The sequence below is a fragment of the Mytilus edulis genome, chromosome 2 (genome assembly GCF_963676685.1).
Source record: "Mytilus edulis chromosome 2, xbMytEdul2.2, whole genome shotgun sequence".
NCBI lineage: Eukaryota > Metazoa > Mollusca > Bivalvia > Mytilida > Mytilidae > Mytilus > Mytilus edulis.
Window position 1 is genome coordinate 8,153,048 of NC_092345.1, and position 20,883 is coordinate 8,173,930.

The 20,883-nt window shown below is 32.5% G+C and overlaps 1 protein-coding gene across 1 annotated transcript; it reads right to left on the reverse strand.

Moving 5' to 3' along the window:
- Positions 1-11,377: 11,377 nt before the first annotated feature.
- On the reverse strand, positions 11,378-16,473 carry LOC139511348 (uncharacterized). Its single transcript, XM_071297994.1, has 2 exons — positions 16,226-16,473; positions 11,378-14,241 (listed from the first exon to the last, which is right to left on the reverse strand). Exons 1-2 carry the CDS (start codon positions 16,305-16,307, stop codon positions 11,432-11,434), a joined length of 2,892 nt encoding a protein of 963 aa, XP_071154095.1. The 5' UTR covers positions 16,308-16,473; the 3' UTR covers positions 11,378-11,431.
- Positions 16,474-20,883: the final 4,410 nt, after the last annotated feature.

The window sequence follows — 20,883 nt, forward strand, 5'->3', positions numbered from 1 at the left end:
TATCACTGATTATACAAATTCACTGTAACATATATATATCAGTAATAAAATACTAATTATTCGTTTATTTATTGCTAAATAATAAGTAAATATTAAAGATCATCGTTATTTTGTTATTTTCTTCAAATCACGTATAATCAACAAATCAAGAGATAACAGTAGGTAGTTATATATACTATTTCCCAATTTCTCGTTGTTATGTATACCGAAAAGTACTCAGTTTTTACACACATGTAATTCATGGTAATATTTTTCTTTCGTTTACTCTGTACGTGCACGTTTTTTTTTTCAAATTGTTAAAATACACCGCGCTGTATCAATTGTAACCGTTAGTTAAAACAGAATTAAGGAATGAAGAGAGAGCATGCAAAGCCACATTTTATATATGTGTGTGGGTTTTTTGTTTTTTTTGGGGGTGGGGAAGGGGGGGGGGGGGGCTGTGCGTCATTTGAATTTTCAATTCAGTTTTATTCTAAAGATGTAGCCTAAAAAAATCACTTGCAGGGACAAAATCGAAAAGTTTTAAGGCCTACCCAGAGGTGGATTTCTTTCATAAAGGGGGGGGGGGGGGGGGGGCATGGACCTACATTTTTTTTAAATAATTAGGTTGATTGTTTAGAATCACTGTTACGGCAGTCAGAAGACCCCACTGCTACACCTCCATGGAATTCGTCGGTTTTGTAAGGTATTTATGATGCCTTACTCGTATTAAATTATTTTTTTCATATTACCTCATATATTCAGTGAGATATATTGCGATTTCGAAAATATTGCCAAGTACGTTAAGATGTGGATAATATACTTCCTGTAATAATTTGTTTTAGTAAAGATTGTAGGACTTTTGAAAAATATCCTAGTTTGTATATGGATTTCTGGAGAAAAAAATCTACCCTCCCTCTTCTTTTGTTGTGAAAGGGAAGCGATAAAAATGTTAATTTCACATTCAAATAGATTTTTTTTAAACCTTAAGCAAATGTAAGCAAGGAAGATGGAAAGGGAGATGGCAGCGCATAATAGGCTGAACGATAAGTGAATATTTTATTGAAAAAAGTGTTTTGTAAATTTATTTGTTAGCACATACTTACAATGCTACACCCAGTCTTGACTTGTGCTATGCCACTGGAACCTTGGTCATATTTTGTTAAGAGTTTTAAAACATTTTGTTGTCTCCAGAAAATATTTCACCCATTAAAGATAATTAAAGAGGAAAGGTTTGGATTACCGAAATATTTTTCTTCCAATGCTCATCCGTCAAAACATCAACCATAAAAAGCGTTGTCTTAAATATGCGCAAATTGTTCATCATTATACTATGTTACTTTCTATTGAATTGTTTTACATACCTATATTAATTTAACCCCAGCTCTTTAAAAAAAAGCATGCATTGATCAATAAATTTAAATAATCATAACAAACTTTTACACGGGTGAGTACATGTGATGACCTAGTATATATCATACGGTAATTAGCGAAAGGTTCCGATTTAAGTATTCCTTAGTTAAGTGAAGACTTAAGTAAGTTTATGCATACCATATAAAAATTTGACTTAACTAAGGAAATTCTTAGTGAAATCTAAGTTTAAGGAATACTTATGTTAAGATGTTTTATGCATACGGCCCCTGCAGCTCTTAAAAATAATAGCATGCATTGATCAATAAATTTAATAATCATAACAAACTTTTACACGGATGAGTACATGTGACGAGCTAGTATATATCATACGGTAATTAGAGAAAGGTTCCGATTTAAGTATTCCTTAGTTAAGTGAAGACTTAAGTAAGTTTATGCATACCACTTAAAAATTTTACTTAACTAAGGAAGTTCTTAGTGAAATCTAAGTTTAAGGAATACTTAAGTTAAGATGTTTTATGCATACGGCCCCAGGCCGTTAGTTTTCTCAATTAAATTGTTTCATATTATTCATGTCGTGGTCTTTTAAACTTGCTATGCGGTATTCATTGATTTTGCTCAATGCCGAAGGCCTTACGGAGACCTACAGTTGCTAACATATATGTCTTTTGGTCTCTGGTGGAAAGTTGTCTCATTGGCTACCACATCTTATTATTTTACAGTAGTTCTAGTCTTCTAATTAAATTTCAGGTTTTTGATTAAAATCAAAAGACAATTTCATTAACCATCCAAAAGATTTAGCAAGGGACACAGACATTAATTTTCTTATATCAGTTTTATTAACGACTAACACTCCATGTAAATTCGATTAAGTTACTTCAAAAGGGAGTGGAATGCCAATCGATTAATAAAGGTGGACAGAAAAAAACATGAAATTAATCCATTATAATGCGATTATTCTTAATACATATAGGAAGATGTAGTTTGAGTGCCAATGAGACAACTCTCAAGTCACAATTTATAAAAGTAAACCATTATAGGTCATGGTACGATCTTCACGTAGCCCGTGCTCACATCGAACAGCAAGCTATAAAGGGCCCCAAAAAATTACTAGTGTAAAACCATTCATACGGGAAAACCAACGATCTAATCTAAAGAAAAACAAGACTGTGTCCCAAGTACACGGATGCCCCATCCACACTATCATTTTCTATGTTCAGTGGATCGTGAAAATGGGGTCAAATATCTAATTTTGGCATTAACATTAGAAAGATCATATCATCGGAAACATGTTTACTACGTTTCAAGTTGATTGGACCTCAACTTCATCAAAAACTACCTCGACCAAAAACTTTGACCTGAAGCGAGACGGGCGAGCGGACGGACGGACGGACGTACAGACCAGAAAACATAATGCCCATACATGGGGCATAAAAAAACTAGAAATGAGAAACACTTACGATTCACATCTTCAAACGACAACTACTGAACATCAGATTCCTGACTTAGGACAAGTGCAAACAATTGTAGCGGGTTAAAACGTTTTAATGGTACTAAACCTTAATCCTTATCCGAAACAACATAGAAGATACACTTTCTACACGTATAGGAAAATATTAAGCGGTCAACAGGGGATGCTGAAAATCAAAAATAATGGCCAAAATATATGATCACGAAACAATTGCCATATTTCATTTTACTTCTCCCGATCGGGTACCGTGAAATAGTGCATCGTAGATTTAAATGGTTAAGAAATGTCTAATTTGATAAATTTCACCTTGCATTTAAAAAGCCTATTGCAAGAATATTGTATGATCACTGAAAAATCGTCGCTCGCTGTTGGAAGTTCACTTAGCCATTATTCGTGCTTGTTATGAGAAGATATTTATACAGTTAACCTCAGAAAATCAAATAACGGACATATTCTATCTCAACAGGAGAACTCATTTTCCTATAGCAATTTTTATCTTTTGTTAGATGTTGTACTTTCAACGCTATTTATACACGCAGATTAAAATTTCAAATGTTTGGTATAAAAATGTTGAATCATTGCTCTTCAAAACATTTCAGAATATAATGGGAAATATCATAAAATCATGATATGAATTTTAAAACCCGACACATCTTTGATTAAAATTGTCTGAAAATCCATCTGATTAACAGTTATGCTAACCTTTAAAATTCTTTGAAAAAAAAGTACACCACTGAAACATCTCCGAATAGAGCCGGTTCATAAACGCACACTACATGGTTATATTTTTTTTTCTTTTCAGACTTTCTACATTTTATCAACCGTTAGTGAACCATTTTCGTGAAATTAATTGAAGGTTAAAAATCCGTGATCTCATGATAAGTTTTATGCAAAAAAAGTTGAATTGGTATTTTTTGTTATGTTTAGAAACTAGTTTCTTGAGTGTAAAAGAATTTTAATGAAAGTGGGGCGAAAGATGCCAGAGGGACAGTCAAACTCATAGATAGAAAATAAACTGAAAACGCCATGGCTAAAAAAAAAAGACAGACAAATTATAGTACACAAGACATAACATAGAAAACTAAAGACTTAGCAACACGAACCCCATCAAAACTTGGGGTGATCTCAGGTGATCCAGAAGGGTAAGCAGATCCTGCTCCATATGTGGATCCCGTCGTGTTGCTCATAAAAGTTTTCTGGAGGTATGTGATTGAGGACGTGACAATTTGTCAGAAATGTGCAACCAAATTTCTGTTCAATCTAATTACAATATTGATCTCTGATTTCGTTATACTACAACAGATATCTATATTTTAATTAGAGTACAAAGTTTGACGTCCGGTGCTGCTTAAACAGTATTATATATTGTCTGGCTTAGAACACAAAAAGACAATTAACCAGTGGCGGATTCAGAGGGGGGGGGGGGGGGGGGGGGGGGGGGTGGGGGGCGTAAAGGGCGTACGCCCCCCTTTGCTGGCACATTTTTCCCTATAAAATGATTAATAATCAGACTAGACTTCGTGAATTTTGCTGTGTATTTAATTTTAATGCGACAGTTCTCCACTTATAAAGATATTTTTCGCTCGTATTCACTGAAATATATTATTGATTATGTCAAAGTTATGTGATTCGCTACGGTGGAGTTGACGAGTACGTCGAAAAAAACCCGTCACTCAGTCATTTTGAAATTCAGATTACAATAGACAATAGACAATATTTTATTCGCACAAACACATTTACATTAAATGGTTATGGCATACAAAATTAAGACAATAAACTGACAATAGTTAAATTGATTATAATTATATTAGAGTGACAGTGGTATTCACAGCAAAGAAGAAAGAGGCTATAAATATCAACAGTTAACACATTGTTAATGTTCATGAACAATTAAAAAAAGAACACAAACAAAAATTAGGTTGTTATATACTATAGTGACTGACTACCGGATGGACGGGACAGATGTAAAACAATATATATGTATATATATATATGTTCCTTTTCCGCGTAGAACTTCAAGTTATGATGGCAAGGTCTCCTACAAATTAGAAAAATTTACAACAATCTTCTAACACCCCTTACTTACGCACTAAGAGATTCATATTGCATACTATGAGTTTATAAGCTACAGTTATAAAGCTGTAGCCCTAAAAACAGAATCTGAAGACCATGCGAACATTTTATTTTGATTCTGTGTTCCTATGCAAACCATTCTACAATCAAGACACCAGCACTTTTTGTAAGATGATCTATAAAGCAATATCAGGTAATAAATATCTCAACTAATCCTTGAAAGACATGGTGCTGGTAGTTGTGACAAACAGAAATACAGAAACATCACAAAAAGAAATTAACCTTGTTTGCACATCGCCGGTCAATGTGTCAAAGCCGATTGTACATGCTTTCAATAATGTGAAATGAAATCGGTTCACATTAGAATTATTTTACCACTCCATAACACCATGAACACCAGCCCCGACAAACTTGGTTAAGACGATGGAAATGTGAAGAGTTGACAGATAGACGGGCGGACCGACGGAAGCAAGGTGAGACGAGACAGATCAAAACAGCTCACCTGACCAATACTTGTTTTAGATTTGGCAAACGAAAGTTTCTACTTTTCTCCGTGAATTTGAATTGTCCTCTCATAATATCTGTTTTTTCTTTTTTGATTTTCGGAGGTCGTGCCAGACTTTATATATACATAAAATCAGAATGAGATGCATTTACGTAGTTATGTTTTTTTTCTGAGGATCCCATGCATGTAATAATGCGGTACATAATTCGGAAAAATTTTCAGGTTACAAGTAAGAAATATATAAAGACACAGAGATACAAATTATAAACTAACCTTTCGCTCGAAACAGTATTTCTACATTAAGAAAGAATGTCACCATGACTGTTTTCTTGGCCCGTGCCATGATGAAATTGTGAAAGTGATTAAGTCCGTTAGGAATGCTTTGGAAATTCGATTATCAAAGAAATTGATTATAAAAACCGCAAATACAATGTAACAATTGTTTGTACTTTAACTACTAAAACCCTATTACATTTGTCATCAAACGCAGCTCCGTGTTTGACACCTTCCTTTAAGGTATATATATATATTACAGAACTTAAATAAATCGTAGGTCAGTTAAATGATAATAACGTTGACTCTGTTAAGGAGGTATACCTAGATTAAGGGAAATAACTCTTAAAATCATCAGTACGTTTTTGTCAGCCATTTTCATAAATATGTTCTAAGCTTCTTGGATACATAGATTATTTCTAATCTGTTTCAGGTAAATGCTTAAAATTCATTGACAAAACTTGACTTTTAAAAACGCATAACTGATTTAAAGAGTTATCTCCCTGAACGAAGGTCTACCCCCCTTAAACTGACTGTTTTATATACTTTCAATATTAAAAAAGATGGAATGGTCTCTTCTGATACTTAAATAAGTTAGAAGACAACCCATGCTTTGCAAATTTTAGTGGGGGGGGGGGGGAGGGGCCGCACGCCCGCCACGCCCCCGCCTAAATCCGCCCCTGGTTATAGTGGACTGCAATTTAATAAAATTGAAATTAAGATTTTTATTAATATTTTGTATATAGGTATCCCTTAATGATTTATAGCATGGACAGATTGAGAAGAAATGGTATTCATCCTCAATTTCTTGTCTGTTACAGGATAAGCAAATGCGTTTACTTCTTTCAATGTTGGTATAACGCCCTCTTTCAATTGCTAGGGAATGCGCACTTAGTTTAAATTTACTGAAAACTGATCGGTCGGTTTTGAATTTACATATATCAATATATGGGGGTCTTTTTCTAACTCTTTTAGTATGACAAAAGAAATTTAATTTTTCACATTTATTGATAGAACAATTCATAATTTGATAAGCCTGGTCATAGATTCTTTGTTGGATACTATTTATGTGATATTTTAAATTAAAAGTATTAAAAGTGAGATGACCAAAACCTAATTTATTTAACCAGTCTTTTACAATGTTAACCCATTTACTTGTTTTCTCTACATTATTATATATTTTATGGACTAATATAAAGTGTTAGTTAAAGTACAAAGGGCCGGATTCTGTTTGTCTCAGTTAAACAGGCTACATTTGTTGTTTTGCACTGTACTCCTAAATTTCTTTAATAAATTTAATATGTAAATGTTCAAATGGATCTGAATCTTTAAACACTTGGCTTACACCCCAAACTTCACTTCCATAAAGAGTTATTGGAACAACTAAAGTATCAAATAATTTTTCAAGCATACTGCAGGAATTATCTAAAGAGACTGTTTTTTTAATTTTAAACCAAGCTTTTCTTCCTTTTTCCATAAGATTTTTTTTTTGAATGATTTAAACTTCCTGAACAATTTATAGTTATTCCAAGGTAACAAATAGATTTAACAGTCTCAAGATGTTCTTTTTCTACTTTAAAATAATTACAATGAGATTTTCCATTAGAATTGAATATTATAATTTTTGATTTTTGTTTGTTTAACATCAAGTTTCCATAGGGAACAAAATTTAGTTAACTCATTTAGTGCATTTTGTAGCCCTTCTTGGGTTTCAGACAATAAAATAATGTCATCTGCATATAATAATGATGTTAGTTTAACATCTCCTATAATAATTGGTTGAGTGTTTGCATGATTAAGGTCATTTACAAGGCCATTTATATAAATATTAAACAAAGTGGGGCTAAGTACATCCCCTTGTTTTACTCCGCAATTTGATATAAATTCATGGCTAATACCATTTTGAAATTTAATTCTGCATTTGTTGTCATTATACATTGATTGGATGACGTTAAAAAGTTTGCCTGGAAGTCTGTTTTGGAGTAGAATGTAGAATAAACCCTCCCTCCAGACAGTATCAAAGGCTTTTCGCAGATCTATAAATGCTGCAAAAATTTTCTTTTTTTTAGTTTTATATTTGTCTACAATAGACTTTAATGAGAAGATATGATCTGCTGTTCTAGCTTTTTCTTTGAAGCCAATCTGATTTTCACTTATCAAATTATTGGTGTTAATAAACTTCATAAGTCTAGTGTGTATAATTTTATTGAATAATTTTCCCAAATTAGAAGTCAATGAGATACCTCTATAATTAGAAGGGTCCGATTTGTTCCCCTTTTTATGAATTAAAGTAATCAGACTTTTGTTCCATAATTTTGGGAAGCTGCCTTTCATAAATACTAGGTTAAAAAGTTTTAATAGGGGTTCTAATAATACTGGCATACCGCATTTAATCATTTCGTTAGAAATTAAGTCTTCAGCTGGTGATTTACCATTTTTAAGTGTTTTAACTGCATTTAAAATTTCAGCTGGCTGAATTTGTTTATTAAATTCGTTGTCAGAGTTGCAAGTATTTAGTGTCTTTTTTAAGGCTGTTAATTTTTCAATAATTATGTCATGGAATTTATTGTTTTGGATATTAGAAGTACTGTTCATTTTTTTTAAAGTAGTTTATAAATAATTCTTGATCAAAATGGTTTTCCTCTTTTATTTCTGGAAGAGAACTTAATTTGTTAAGTAAATTCCAAAATGTCTTTGGGTCTTTTTTCATATTAAGTGAAATTTGGTCACAGATTTGACTCTTGTAACTTCTTTCTTCTTGTTTACACCTTCTTCTTAATTTAGATTTGAATGAGTAAAATGATTTTCTATAGGATCCATTGTCTGGAAACTTATTTACAAGTAAACAGTACTTTTTAACTGTAGTATGGAGGTCATGACAAGAGTCTGAGAACCATGGTTTTTTATTTTTCTTAATAGGCCTATTCATGATTTTCTTTTGAACAAATTTAGTGGATAAAAGTGCTGTATCACACAAAATAGTGTTGAATTTTTCAACAGCTGAATTAGAATCAATCTGTTTATCATTTACAAATTCATCTAGTCTTTGTTTTACATGTGAGTTTTGAATGTTTGTAGTATAACAATCAATTGCTTTGTTATCCCAAAAAAATTTACCAGGGAGAGGATCTAATTTTGTCTCTATAGTTTTACATTTTTGAAAGTAAGTAAGTAAAGAGCAACTGATAGGACAGTGATCTGATATTGGAGTAAAATCACTAACTTTAAAGTTTCCTATGCATTGTAATAAATTAGAAGACACAAGTGTATAGTCTACAAGACTGGAACCATTATATGTTATACATGTACATTTGCCCAAAGGGTCTCCAATAGTTCTTCCGTTCAGTATTCTGAGTCCGGATTCTTTACATAAATCAATTAATAACTTTCCACTCTTATTTGCAGATTTTGAATCAAGATTATTTCTTAAATTATGTGAGTCAATTGAATAATCATTGTCTTTTGATTTTGGGAATTTTGCTTCATCAGAGATAACAAAATCTGGAATAGTATTGGTATATGCATTAAAATCACCTTGAATTACAATATCTCCGAGTTGACTATAGTGCTCAATATTTCTTAGCAACTTTGAATAAACTTCATTTATATCTTCTGTACAACCAGAAGAATATTCTGGTGAAAAATATACTGTAGCCATAAAAATATCATTCTTAAGATTAAAAAAATGTTTATCTAGTTTAACCCATACAGCATTATTATGAGTACAAGTTAGTTTGGATATACCTTTATCTATAGAACTTCTGACATACAGAGAAATACCACCAGAACCAGGTCTGGCTCTTTTATGTTTTTTCCTGGTACTATTACATATAAAATCAAATCCAGGAATATTATCAACAGGTTTACCACTGTCACTCCAAGTTTCAACAAGACTAATATTATGCATTTTTGATACAAAATTTACAAATGCATGATCAGAAATTTTTTCTGAATTTAAACCTTGAATATTCCACATGCCAATGTTAAGGTTATATTCAGTAGAACTAAGTTTTTGCATTATTTTAGTAAAATGGTTTAAAGTATAAGTTAAAAGGACAAAATTGGAGTTGATTTTGGATGATCCTTTGTCAAGGAATTGATAATTTCAAAATTACAATGAATTAAATGATCCATTTTGTATTTTTACTATAAATGGTTAATAGAAGTTTCTTTCTTTTTATGATTTATCATATAACATAAAGATGGGGAAAAAAATTCTTTTCCTTTTATAAACAGTATAGAATGGAAACAATGGTGTTACAGTAACACATGTTTAGGCTAAGGATGACGCCTTCAAAGTATTGAGCAAGGACGTATTGACTTCTTTGTCACAATTCCACCCAACAGAAAATTATACTCTATTACGCTGTAAAAAAAACCGGCGATTTTTTTATTTTTCTTTTTTTTTTAGGGGGGAAGGATTGCATGTGAATCCCATATCTGAACGGAAGGTCTGTTCCGCCGAACTGATATGCTGAATATTTTTTCAAAGCCCGACTGCAACCGGCCTGCTGGGTGTGGCCTATATGACTCCATGTGTCGAACATTATTCACACCTTCATTTTCGTTTCCGATTCATTCGTAGCCTTTTGGTTGATTTGTACCCTCGCTTCCATTGTTGTGTTTTTGGCCAAAAAAAAAGGTCCCCAAAAATTTATTACTTCGCCCCCCCTTTCCAAAGTCCTGGATCCGCCCCTGTTAACTAAACTGTTGTGGTGGTGTCATCCTGATTCAAAACTAAATTGATTTAGAAAAGTGCTTGCTTGCAACTGCTGAGAAAATGTTGAGTGTAAAGCCAATGGCATCAAATTCTTGTCTGAACTGTCAAAATTATTCGACTTACATTTCCCTGGCTCAGAAAAAGATGATCGTCATTCAAAAAAAGTCCCTATTACAGGGTTAAACTAGTACATGTAACTCTTTTAAAAGGTTAAAATCATCATTTAATGGTCTTAACTGATATAATCGCTTGGCATATACTAGTATGCAATTTTGTGAATCTAATATTGGAGATCATTTAGTGAGTAATCTATGTATTTTAGTGTTGGATGACAAATCGCTGTAATTCAATCTTCATTTTATAAATTATTTCAGGAGTTGTGTGATAAATTGATTGATTGACTGTTGTTTGCTTTACGTCACAATTCAGTAGCATGTCATTCAGTGGTTGTCGTGGGTTGTTGTCCGTCATACATATGTTGTTCTTATTGTTTTGCAGTTAATTGTAATTAATCAGGCCATTGTTGTTTTTTTATGGTTTATTTTTCGTTTGGACTGTTTCACATTCTGACATGTCGAAGCCTATAACAGCTGACTAGACGGTATAGAGTTTTCTCATGGTCAAAGTATGTGTATTAATATCACCTTAAGTTGCTTAAATCCGCTTCATTTGGACTCTGTTAGATAATTAGCTCATTGGATATCATACACCATCTCCTTATCTTATATTAAATTCATCATTTCTATTGCACAATACTAAAATCAATGGTCAAAACAAAGACAATGAATAGTATAACTAAACGGAAAATTATAAAACACATTTTTTTTTATTTCACAACGTTTAAATCTTATTGTATTTAAAAAATATATATATAAAACTATGTTGAGACGGTATATGTGCACGGAGTCTAAAAAACATTCTCTATGAAAACAAACATTGCTTGTAAATTGTGTAAAAGTTATAAACGTATATGGTAAGAATGATCTATCAACTATAAAATATCAGTTTAAAAGATAAAACAAAGATATCAAAACAGTGATCACAATCCTTTCATGTTTACACAAATATCATTAACATGTAACCCACTGGCAAGGTTATCCTTTTCATTGTTTTCGGGTATCTCTATCTTATTTTCATTTAAGAGATGTTCTTCACTTTTTTCTATAGTCTTTTGACCAGTGTTGCCGTTTTCCAAAACTATTAAGTCAATTTCTGCTGTATTTATTTCTCCGATGCATTCTACAGCATTTACTTCCTGTTCAACTTCCAAGTCCTCTATATTCCACCATTTTTCATCCTTTTCTATAATTTCATGAAAATTTTTCTTAAAATAATCAAGCCTCGTTACATGGGCACCTTCTAGACTCGTGTCTCCACTATATGAAGAATTATCTTCATCGTAAAAATATTTTTTGACAAGTTCTTTTTCGTCAATTACTTCTGATTCCGAGAAGAGAACATTTGCCTTGATTAAAATCAACGGTACAACTCCACCGGCAAGTGAGGCCAACAGCTGATTGGAGAAAGATATACTGTACGATTCACCAAAGGCTAAAACTACAATCGTTACGAACACCAAGAATATTCCAATGGTCAGAAAACGTCTCACTGCTTTTATAATATGATCAACCAGAGGTCCAGGACCATCGGTAGTTTTGCAAATTTCGAAGAAAAATTTCTTGGTTATATATTGTTTATCATGCCGGTCTAAAAGTAATATGATCTTGTTTGTTTTCAGTTTTGGCATTCCGAAGTCCGTTCTCATTTCAGTTTTCTGGTTACTACGATATTGTGTAACGTCATGTTGATCCCCAGATTTAAGCGCAGTCTTAAATGCTGTGTTTTTCTGGTCCTTGCAGTGTTCTCGTGCCACTCCATCTACTTGTTTTTTGTTTTCCTTATATAAAATGGAATGTACGGCTTTGTTGTATTTTAGAAAGATTTTGCTTATTCCACCAAAACACGTATTGTAATACAAATAGGCTAATGAAAAAGTTGAAATATACTGCATAGCATGGGAAGAATTCAAAATCAGTCCGATCATAGTATACACAGCTACCTCTATGAGAAAAATAATGCATTCAATGCTTATTATAAAAAATGACATTACCATTATAAGAAAGGTAACAGTCAAACATATCCATAATAATTGTATAGTACGATAATTATTCATATTCTTCTTGTTGTTTGAGTGGATGTTGGTTTCGTCGTCTTCGTTTGTTTCTTGTGGTTTAAGCAATTCAAAGCTGAACGGATCTCCAAAAAATGTATTCATTCTCCAAAATCTTTTTCGCAATGCTTCACATTTGAAATCAAAGTGTGTGGAAAAGTTGAAAAATAACGATACAAACGACACTGTCAAATAAACAGTCGGAAATAAGTAATAAGCAAATACTAATGCCACTACTGGGACAATTAGAACCCAGTAAAAAATTCCAAACACCAGACCGAAAATTCCACATTTTGTCAAGGGTTTCAACAAAACCACCAATGACCAACGAAATACTTTACGTCTAGAATCGTCAAACATATCTACAAGACAACGTTGCATCATTTCCTGGACTAGTGCAGTAATATCCCTGAACAGTACCATGCTTAAAACTCCCAGTAAAAAATAAACACCTAGTACAAGTGTGTAGCATACAATGAAAAAGACATGGAACGGAGTTACGTAATAGGCTAAATTGTTCTCCAATTCTATCTTCAGATTTCTAGACTCGGCCGCTACTTGTCTTGTTTCCCGTATTCCATTTTCGTATCCATAAAACAAGGCTACCCTTATTATCCATGGTGTGCAAACAGCAAGTGATAAAAGGATTCCCATGAATGTTCGCCAGCATTTGTACCACGGATAAACAGTTTGAAAAGAGCCGAAAATATTCGCATAACAGCAAGTTTTCATTTCTTTTTGACCCCTCAATCCACCCTGTATTATTGCATCATAACATGCTTTAAAGAATCCGGTCGGCACATCATTTGCAGAAACAAGTTCATCAGAGCCAACTCTGAACTGTATCTTTGAGACTTTGATGTTATAAACTTTGTCATTGTCAAGACTACGTAATGTTTTCTTAAACTTTCTCATTTTTCGAAACTTCTGAAATGACACGGGTGTATTCGTACGATCAGACGTTTCGATATATTCACTTTTAAGACTTTTATTTTTTCCACTATTTTGGTTCCACTGTTTAGATGTTGTTTTCTTTACTGTAAATGTAAACTGTTCATCTGGACTATGTTCATACGCCTTGTCCGCTAATTCCGGATTATACAATGAGGACGGAATCATATATGGACAGTATAAGTAAACCAGAACGATAACTAGGTAAGTACAGTAATCTATAGCTGCCATCCATGGGTTCTTTTCCACTCGGTGGCACTTCATCTCATTTCTTTCATCATAACCGCAACATTCGGGATAAAATTCGGCGTAACCAGAATTATTTCCAACGTGGACATTACATATTTCGTCGTCGTCTTTCGTGTGATTTAGTAAAAATTGGCGAAGAAATAACTCGTATTCTGTAACATTAAACTGTTTCATACAACCCTGTGGAATAGTTTGTAATCTTAGTTCTACGTGATATGTATTATGACTCAGCATATTAAGAGACATGATCTTGTAGTTTGGTCGTAGTTGAAGGATTCCCTTTCCATGTGTTCCTGATACACGTATCCATTCACGTGCGTGGAATAAATCACTGTTCTGATCCAATGAATCAGGCATATGTGATGAATTTGTCAACTTGATTGTAATGTACAGGACCTGGTCGATTCGTTCCATTTTCTTTGCCCCATTTTTCACGTCTTCTTCAAATGCAAGTTGACATGGCTCTTCGGATGTAGACACTAAAAAGAAACAAAATACAAAAATACTTTTTTTAAATCCCCAAAACCAGAAGCAGTTTCAACGTTAAATGTAGGTGAATAAGATGTAAATACTGTCGAACTATTGGTTTATCACGTAATTTTGCCAGGGCATGACGATGATAGATATATATAAGGTTACTCTTTTCGTGAATTTGATAGACATTTAATGATTTATATGTGCTAGTCCTGGGTTTGAAAATCCTCTGTATCAGTCAGTGTGACTGAGGGCATGTATTTTTACAGAGATAATCAAAGTACTGAAGTACTGAACATCGGATGACCGCAAGTTCTTGTGGATGGCCAAAAGCACTTGTCACAGAAAAAAATCACACCTCTATACTTCAAACTGAGGTTAATGTACCGAGATTTTTTCTGAGACAATTTTGTGCGTGGATGAAGAATAAATGACAGGAAATTCAACCTCACCTTAATAACTATTATATTGTAGTGATACAAATCAGTATATATATATACTGGTTAAACGTTTGTTGTTATATATTATATTCATACAACAGTTACATGTATATAAGATATTTTTATTTCCAATTATGGGCCCCAAAGGGCATAAACATTACAACATCAATAATTTTTTCATAATACAATACAAACAATGAGATAAAAAAAAAAAAAGAAAAAAAAGTTAAACGAGAACTATTTAAGTTCTTAAAGAATACGTAGATAAAGAATCTATAGTATGTTGGTTTTTTTTAATACTAATGCATTTTATTACAAGTGTGGTTGATATAGATAACAAACAAGCAGCCCAAAAAGAAAAAAAAAAGAAGAAAAATAGATATCCACATATGTATAGTACACAAAAAGTTGGATCAATTAAATATATAATAATTAGCCAAAATATAATTTTAATCCAGTTGTATATCATTCTATTCTACTTTTGTAATAATAGTGCAGTGCAAGTGCATTGTGGACACACTTCTGTAAAAAATCGATTTTTCTAAAAGATTGGATATGAGTAGGCATTCATTATTTTCCCGCAAAAACAATCTTCTGTGCAGAGTTACCGGTTCTTGTCGGGATTATCGCAAAACGTTCTTTGAGATATTCTTCCGCATGCTTTGACACAATTTTTCGGTAAATATATGACTTAACCTTAAAAATGTTATCACATTTAATATCAGTAGACCAAAAAAAATTCTAAACTTCTCAAAGTAAAAATTATAAAAAATTCTAACTTAATAAGTCTTAAAAAACTGTAAACTTCCCATGTAGAAGTTTAAAAAAAACCAACCACCTGTATACTTCCCTTGTAAAAGCACATAAAGACTTAAAAGTTTAAAAAAAAATGTAAATGTGTATATAATGATGTTGTGTTATGATTGTTAATCTATTTTTCATTTATTTTTTTTGGTGGTGAAACTGTTCAACATAGGAAAGTATGGTTACCCTTTAAAGGGTGTAAAGATCCAGAGAAAAAGAAGTGTGCATAGATATTATCAATGAGTTTTTACTTATAATATTTATATATATCTCACGACAAATCATTTTCATATAATTAATTTATGTTCTAAACAAAAAACACATATTTTCAAATGTAGCTAAGGGGGCATCCGCATACTTTTAGATAATTACAGATGTGAGCCGGTGAAGACGGTTTTGTCCACAAATATATATATAGTGAAAAACAGGTATTTTTCAGCGATTTTGGTGGATATCCTGGTCAGTATAATAATCGAGGTGTAAAGACCAACTTTATTCAATGGTTATGTTACCTTAAAACTAGTAATGTCAAATATTGATTTTTTTTTCTCGGTATAAGCGACCTGACATGGACGTTTTTGTTCATGATACTTGTTCTTGACGTTATTATCAATGTGACTGACTTCCATGAATGACTCAACATTTGCATTTGTTTTGCTACCATTGTTAGCTGTACTGTTTTATACTAAATAAAAATATGTCGCTGTGAAAAACTCAAAGAACATATAAAACTAAGATCATTTACCTGAATAATTTACAGCAATCGAAGTTTGGATACTGATAAAACAGGACACTAGCAGTAGACATTTCCTAAACATTGCAGTCATACAGTACGTAGCTTCTTGTCTGCAGTCTGGTGTTGTATGTTAGACAACCGGTTAACGGCCTTTGTTTATATGTAGTTCGTGCAGAATGAGAGAATAGTGCTCTGTTATAAATTCAATTGACTAGTATGTGAGTTGACACTTTCATCCAATATTTTTGAACTCACCGGAAAACCCGATTCAAGTGTCACAGCCTGAAGGAACAATTTAACGAGAACACCGTCTGGCGCTAATTTAATTTTTAATTAGCTAATTATAATTACTTAATTCAATTAGTATTGAAGTATTTTTATGCCTTTGGGACATGACAATTTTGTGTCAAATAAGTTGCCGAATTTATATAATTTCCGTTTAGAATTTCCTCGAAATTCGGTATTATTGTTATTATAGTGATAGTCATTTTGTCTAAAGTAAATAATGTACTAAAAACAATAATATCGAATTTCGAGGAAATTCTAAACGGAAAGTCCCTACGCAATTAAATGACTAAATCAAAAGCTCAAACACATCAAACGAATGGATAACAACTGTATATTACACAAAAGTACAAAAAAACTTATATTTATATATACAACCTTGAACAACTGAAGTTTTGAATTGGTTATAAAATTTGTATCGTAAAAGCTGCAGATTGGATACGACTTTTTATAGCAATATAGCAAAAATAAAGGCTAGACAATACCTACCGTTATCTGGTTAATATGTTTTCGTTAAATAATCCAGAGTTCTCTAAATATACTTCCGAAATTAACACAAAAGAACTTACTTTAAATAAATCTAACATAAACAGCAGTAGTTGTCCTTTTCTAGATTTAGACATTTCAATTTCTAAACGAAAACTCTATACTAAAATTTACGACAAAAAGACGATTTTTCATTCCGTATGATTAATTTTACTTTTTAAACGACGATGTTCCTTTTGCTATAGCATAGGGTGTTTATAACTGTACTTTGATCTATAATAGTTTACTTTTATTAATTATGACTTGGATGGAGAGTTGTCTCATTGGCACTCATACCACATCTTCCTATATTTATATCCAGACAGTTATCAGTTGCAAAATAATGAAACTCTACTAAACATATTTTTATGGTCATTCAACCTACCAAATACACACTGAAAAACTGCATAAAACTTATCATATATCATTGTTGGTTTATCAGTCGAGAAATAGGCCGAGTTAGACTTGGTAAGCTTAGATTTAGATATATTAAGGGAGCTCGCTTCTCAGTTTCAAAGTAATTAACTTTTCAAAACACTAGTTTATATTGATAAGGAATTCATAAAGGAATCCAAAAAGCAAAAAAAAATATATAGGTCACCGTGCTTGTTTTCGAGATATGAGCCATTGAAATTTTTTGCGGGAAAATATTCTCTCTTGATTTTTCATAGCTTTATCATTGACAAGTTAAAGTTCTCAAAAACTGTTAAAAAGTAATTAAAATTTTATAAGACTTTTACAGATGGCTTATCATTATACATGTTAAAGATTTTCAAAAAGAAAAATGGGGGTCACCGGGTAAATTTTTTCAAGGCATTTAAATGGATAAAGCCAGAGGATTCCGAAAATCTGACAAAAAATCAAAAACATGACAAGCCAGCTTCCTTAAATATGTTTAAGGGCGCCAACCATGTTAGACTAAAAAAGTCCAAAAATGAAAATGAGCGAATACTAACAAATGTAAAATAAAGTCTAGAAGTAATTTTATAATTCGTATTTGTGCTCATTCTTGAATGGTGTTTATCGCAGATCTTGGTTTTTTTCTGATATATTTTTTCGCAGTCATTTAGAGATATTATATAGACATGATAGACAGACACATGTCTAATGACGAAGACAGCATGGGATCTGTATGTTTCTGCGTTGTTTGGTTGCTGTTTCGTTAACGAATACCCGACATCACGTTTTATTCGTATACTATAATTCGAAGATTTAAAGTTATAAAACAGTCCTTGTTTTTGTAGGTTCTAGGTATGTAAATAGATGATGTGACGTCTGTTCATGTACTAAAAGAAGCATCTATCGGGCTATTTAAAACATGATTTACCTATTTAATCAAATGAAAATAACTTCGGGGAAAATGGCCCTAGCTCTTTAATCGTACTCCTACCCTAACTCGAAATGAGATTCTAACTTGAATTTTCAATGTGACGTCTTTTACGAAACCTCAGTTTGGTTTGGGCAGAGACAAATGAAACAAGTACATGCAGGGGCGGATTTAGGCGGGGGCGTGGCGGGCGTGCGCCCCCCTAAAATTTGCAAAGCATGGGTTGTCTTCTAACTTATTTAAGTATCAGAAGAGACCATTCCATCTTTTTTAATATGGGGACAAAGTCCCCAATTACGGTAGAAAAATCAATAAAAAAAAAAAAAAAAAAAATCGGGAAAATTTCCCGAATTTTTCATTCTACTAATGAACTCAAAATCGTTAACTTTTTTTTCAGATCTAGTTCCTGTTCCGGTTTTCCCCGCATTTGCGCAGAAATCTGTCTTGTTTGCATGAGACTTTGAAAAGAAAATTATATGTATCAGTCTAGTAAAATATAAGATTGGAACTCAATACAATTTCATTTTTAATAATTGTTTGATTTGAAAAAAACGTTACCTGACGGAAGCGTTTCTTTTGTTTACATTGAATATGACGTCATAACTTAAACAACGTCACAGCTAAATCCCTGTCCACAGAACCGAAATCGGGAACGTTACGGTATTTCCGTTTCCTTTATTTTACATGTTTGAGGTAAAAAAAAATAATACATACAGACTTCGTCCCCATTCACAGGTTATGCCTGCCTCATATTATGGGGACGAAGTCCCCAATAACAGTAGAAAATTCAATAAAAAAAAAATTCGGGAAAATTTCCCGAATTTTTCATTGTACTAATGAACTCAAAATCGTTCAATTTTTTTTTGTCGTGTTTTGAAATCCCGGACCTGCGCAGAAATGTACAATGTACTTCCTTTTTCCGGTCTCGTTTGTATGAAACTTTGAGTAAAATATATATTTATCAGTCTAGTATAAAATAGGAAGGAACGCACAATACCAATTTCATTTTTAATAATTCCTTGATATGAAAAAACGTTACCTGATGATAGCGTTTCTTTGTTTACATTGCATATGACGTCATAATTTAAATAACGTCACAACTAAAATCCCTAACAACAGAACCAAAATCGGAAACGTTACGGTATTTCCGTTTCTTTTTTTTTTAACAAATATTTAAGTTACAAAAAAATAATTCATACAGACTTCGTCCCCATTTACAGGTAATGCCTGCCTCATATTATGGGGACGAAGTCCCCTATTACAGTAGAAAATTCAATAAAAAAATTAAAAAAAAAATCGGGAAAATTTCCCGAATTTTTCATTGTACTAATGAACTCAAAATCGTTCAATTTTTTTTTTTGTCATGTTTTTTAATTTCCGGATCTGCGCAGAACATAACTCTACTTCCTTCTTCCGGTCTTGTTGTCGTGAGACTTTCATTAGTCTAGTAAAATATAGGAACTCAAGGAACACAATACCAATATTTCATTTTTAATCATTCTTCGTCTTTGGTATGAATAAACGTTACCTGATGCATTGCGTTTCTTTGTTCACATCGAACATGACGTCATAACTTAAATAACGTCACAAGTAAAATCCCTAACAACAGAACCAAAATCGGAAACGTAACAGTATTTCCGTTTCTTTTTTTAACAAATATTTAAGTTACAAAAAAATTAATTTAAACAAACTTCGTCCCCATTCACAGGTAATGCCTGCCTCATATTATTGAAAGTATATAAAACAGTCAGTTTAAGGGGGCAACTTCCAAGCAAGGACTGAAGCTCATAAACTCGGCAATCAATCCTTGCCGTCACCGGTATTTTTTATTTTCTGCGTCACTGATCGTTTATGCGGACTTGCTATTTTGTATTGTGACGTCACGATATAGAAACTGCCAGTTTCTATCGTAATCTACAAGCGTTCAAAGGGACACTACTCTTTGTTGTCGGAACTACTTTTTGGGGGTTTACACCAAAGACCCAAAAAGAAAATAGAAATGAATTGACGCCAATTAATATACGATTCAAGTTAATCAAATTTCAGTTACCTTTTGTAACTTTTCGATAGGTTTTCTTCAAGTTTGCATTTTATTAAATGTAGAGTTAAATAAATTATTAAAATGAAAAGAAAAACATTCACTTTATAAAGTCGAAACTGCAAGTGGAAACGAAAAGACTGCTTCAAAAAAAAATCTACCATAAGACTTATTCAAATTATTTAATTGCTTTTTTCCCCAGGTTAAGATATTGAAAATTTATTGTCAATATTTGCCAGAATTGAAATTGGCGTCTCGTCGTTTACTTTTCTACATTGGCTACAGGTAAGGGGGAGGGCTGAGATCTCATAAACATGTTAAACCCCGCTGCATTTTTGCACCTGTCCGAAGTCAGGAGCTTCTGGCCTTTGTTAGTCTTGTATCATTTTTAATTTTAGTATTCTTGTGTATAATTTGGAGTTAAGTATGACATTCATTATCACTGAACTAGTATATATAATTATTATTTGTATGGGGGCCAGCTGAGGGACG

Excerpts from the sequence above, each read along its gene's own strand:
- LOC139511348 (XM_071297994.1), bottom strand. The coding sequence starts at position 16,307 with ATGACTGCAATGTTTAGGAAATGTCTACTGCTAGTGTCCTGTTTTATC. Across the intron at positions 14,242-16,225 it reads GATTGCTGTAAATTATTCAG|TGTCTACATCCGAAGAGCCA; the intron begins GTAAATGATCTT and ends GTTTCTTTTTAG.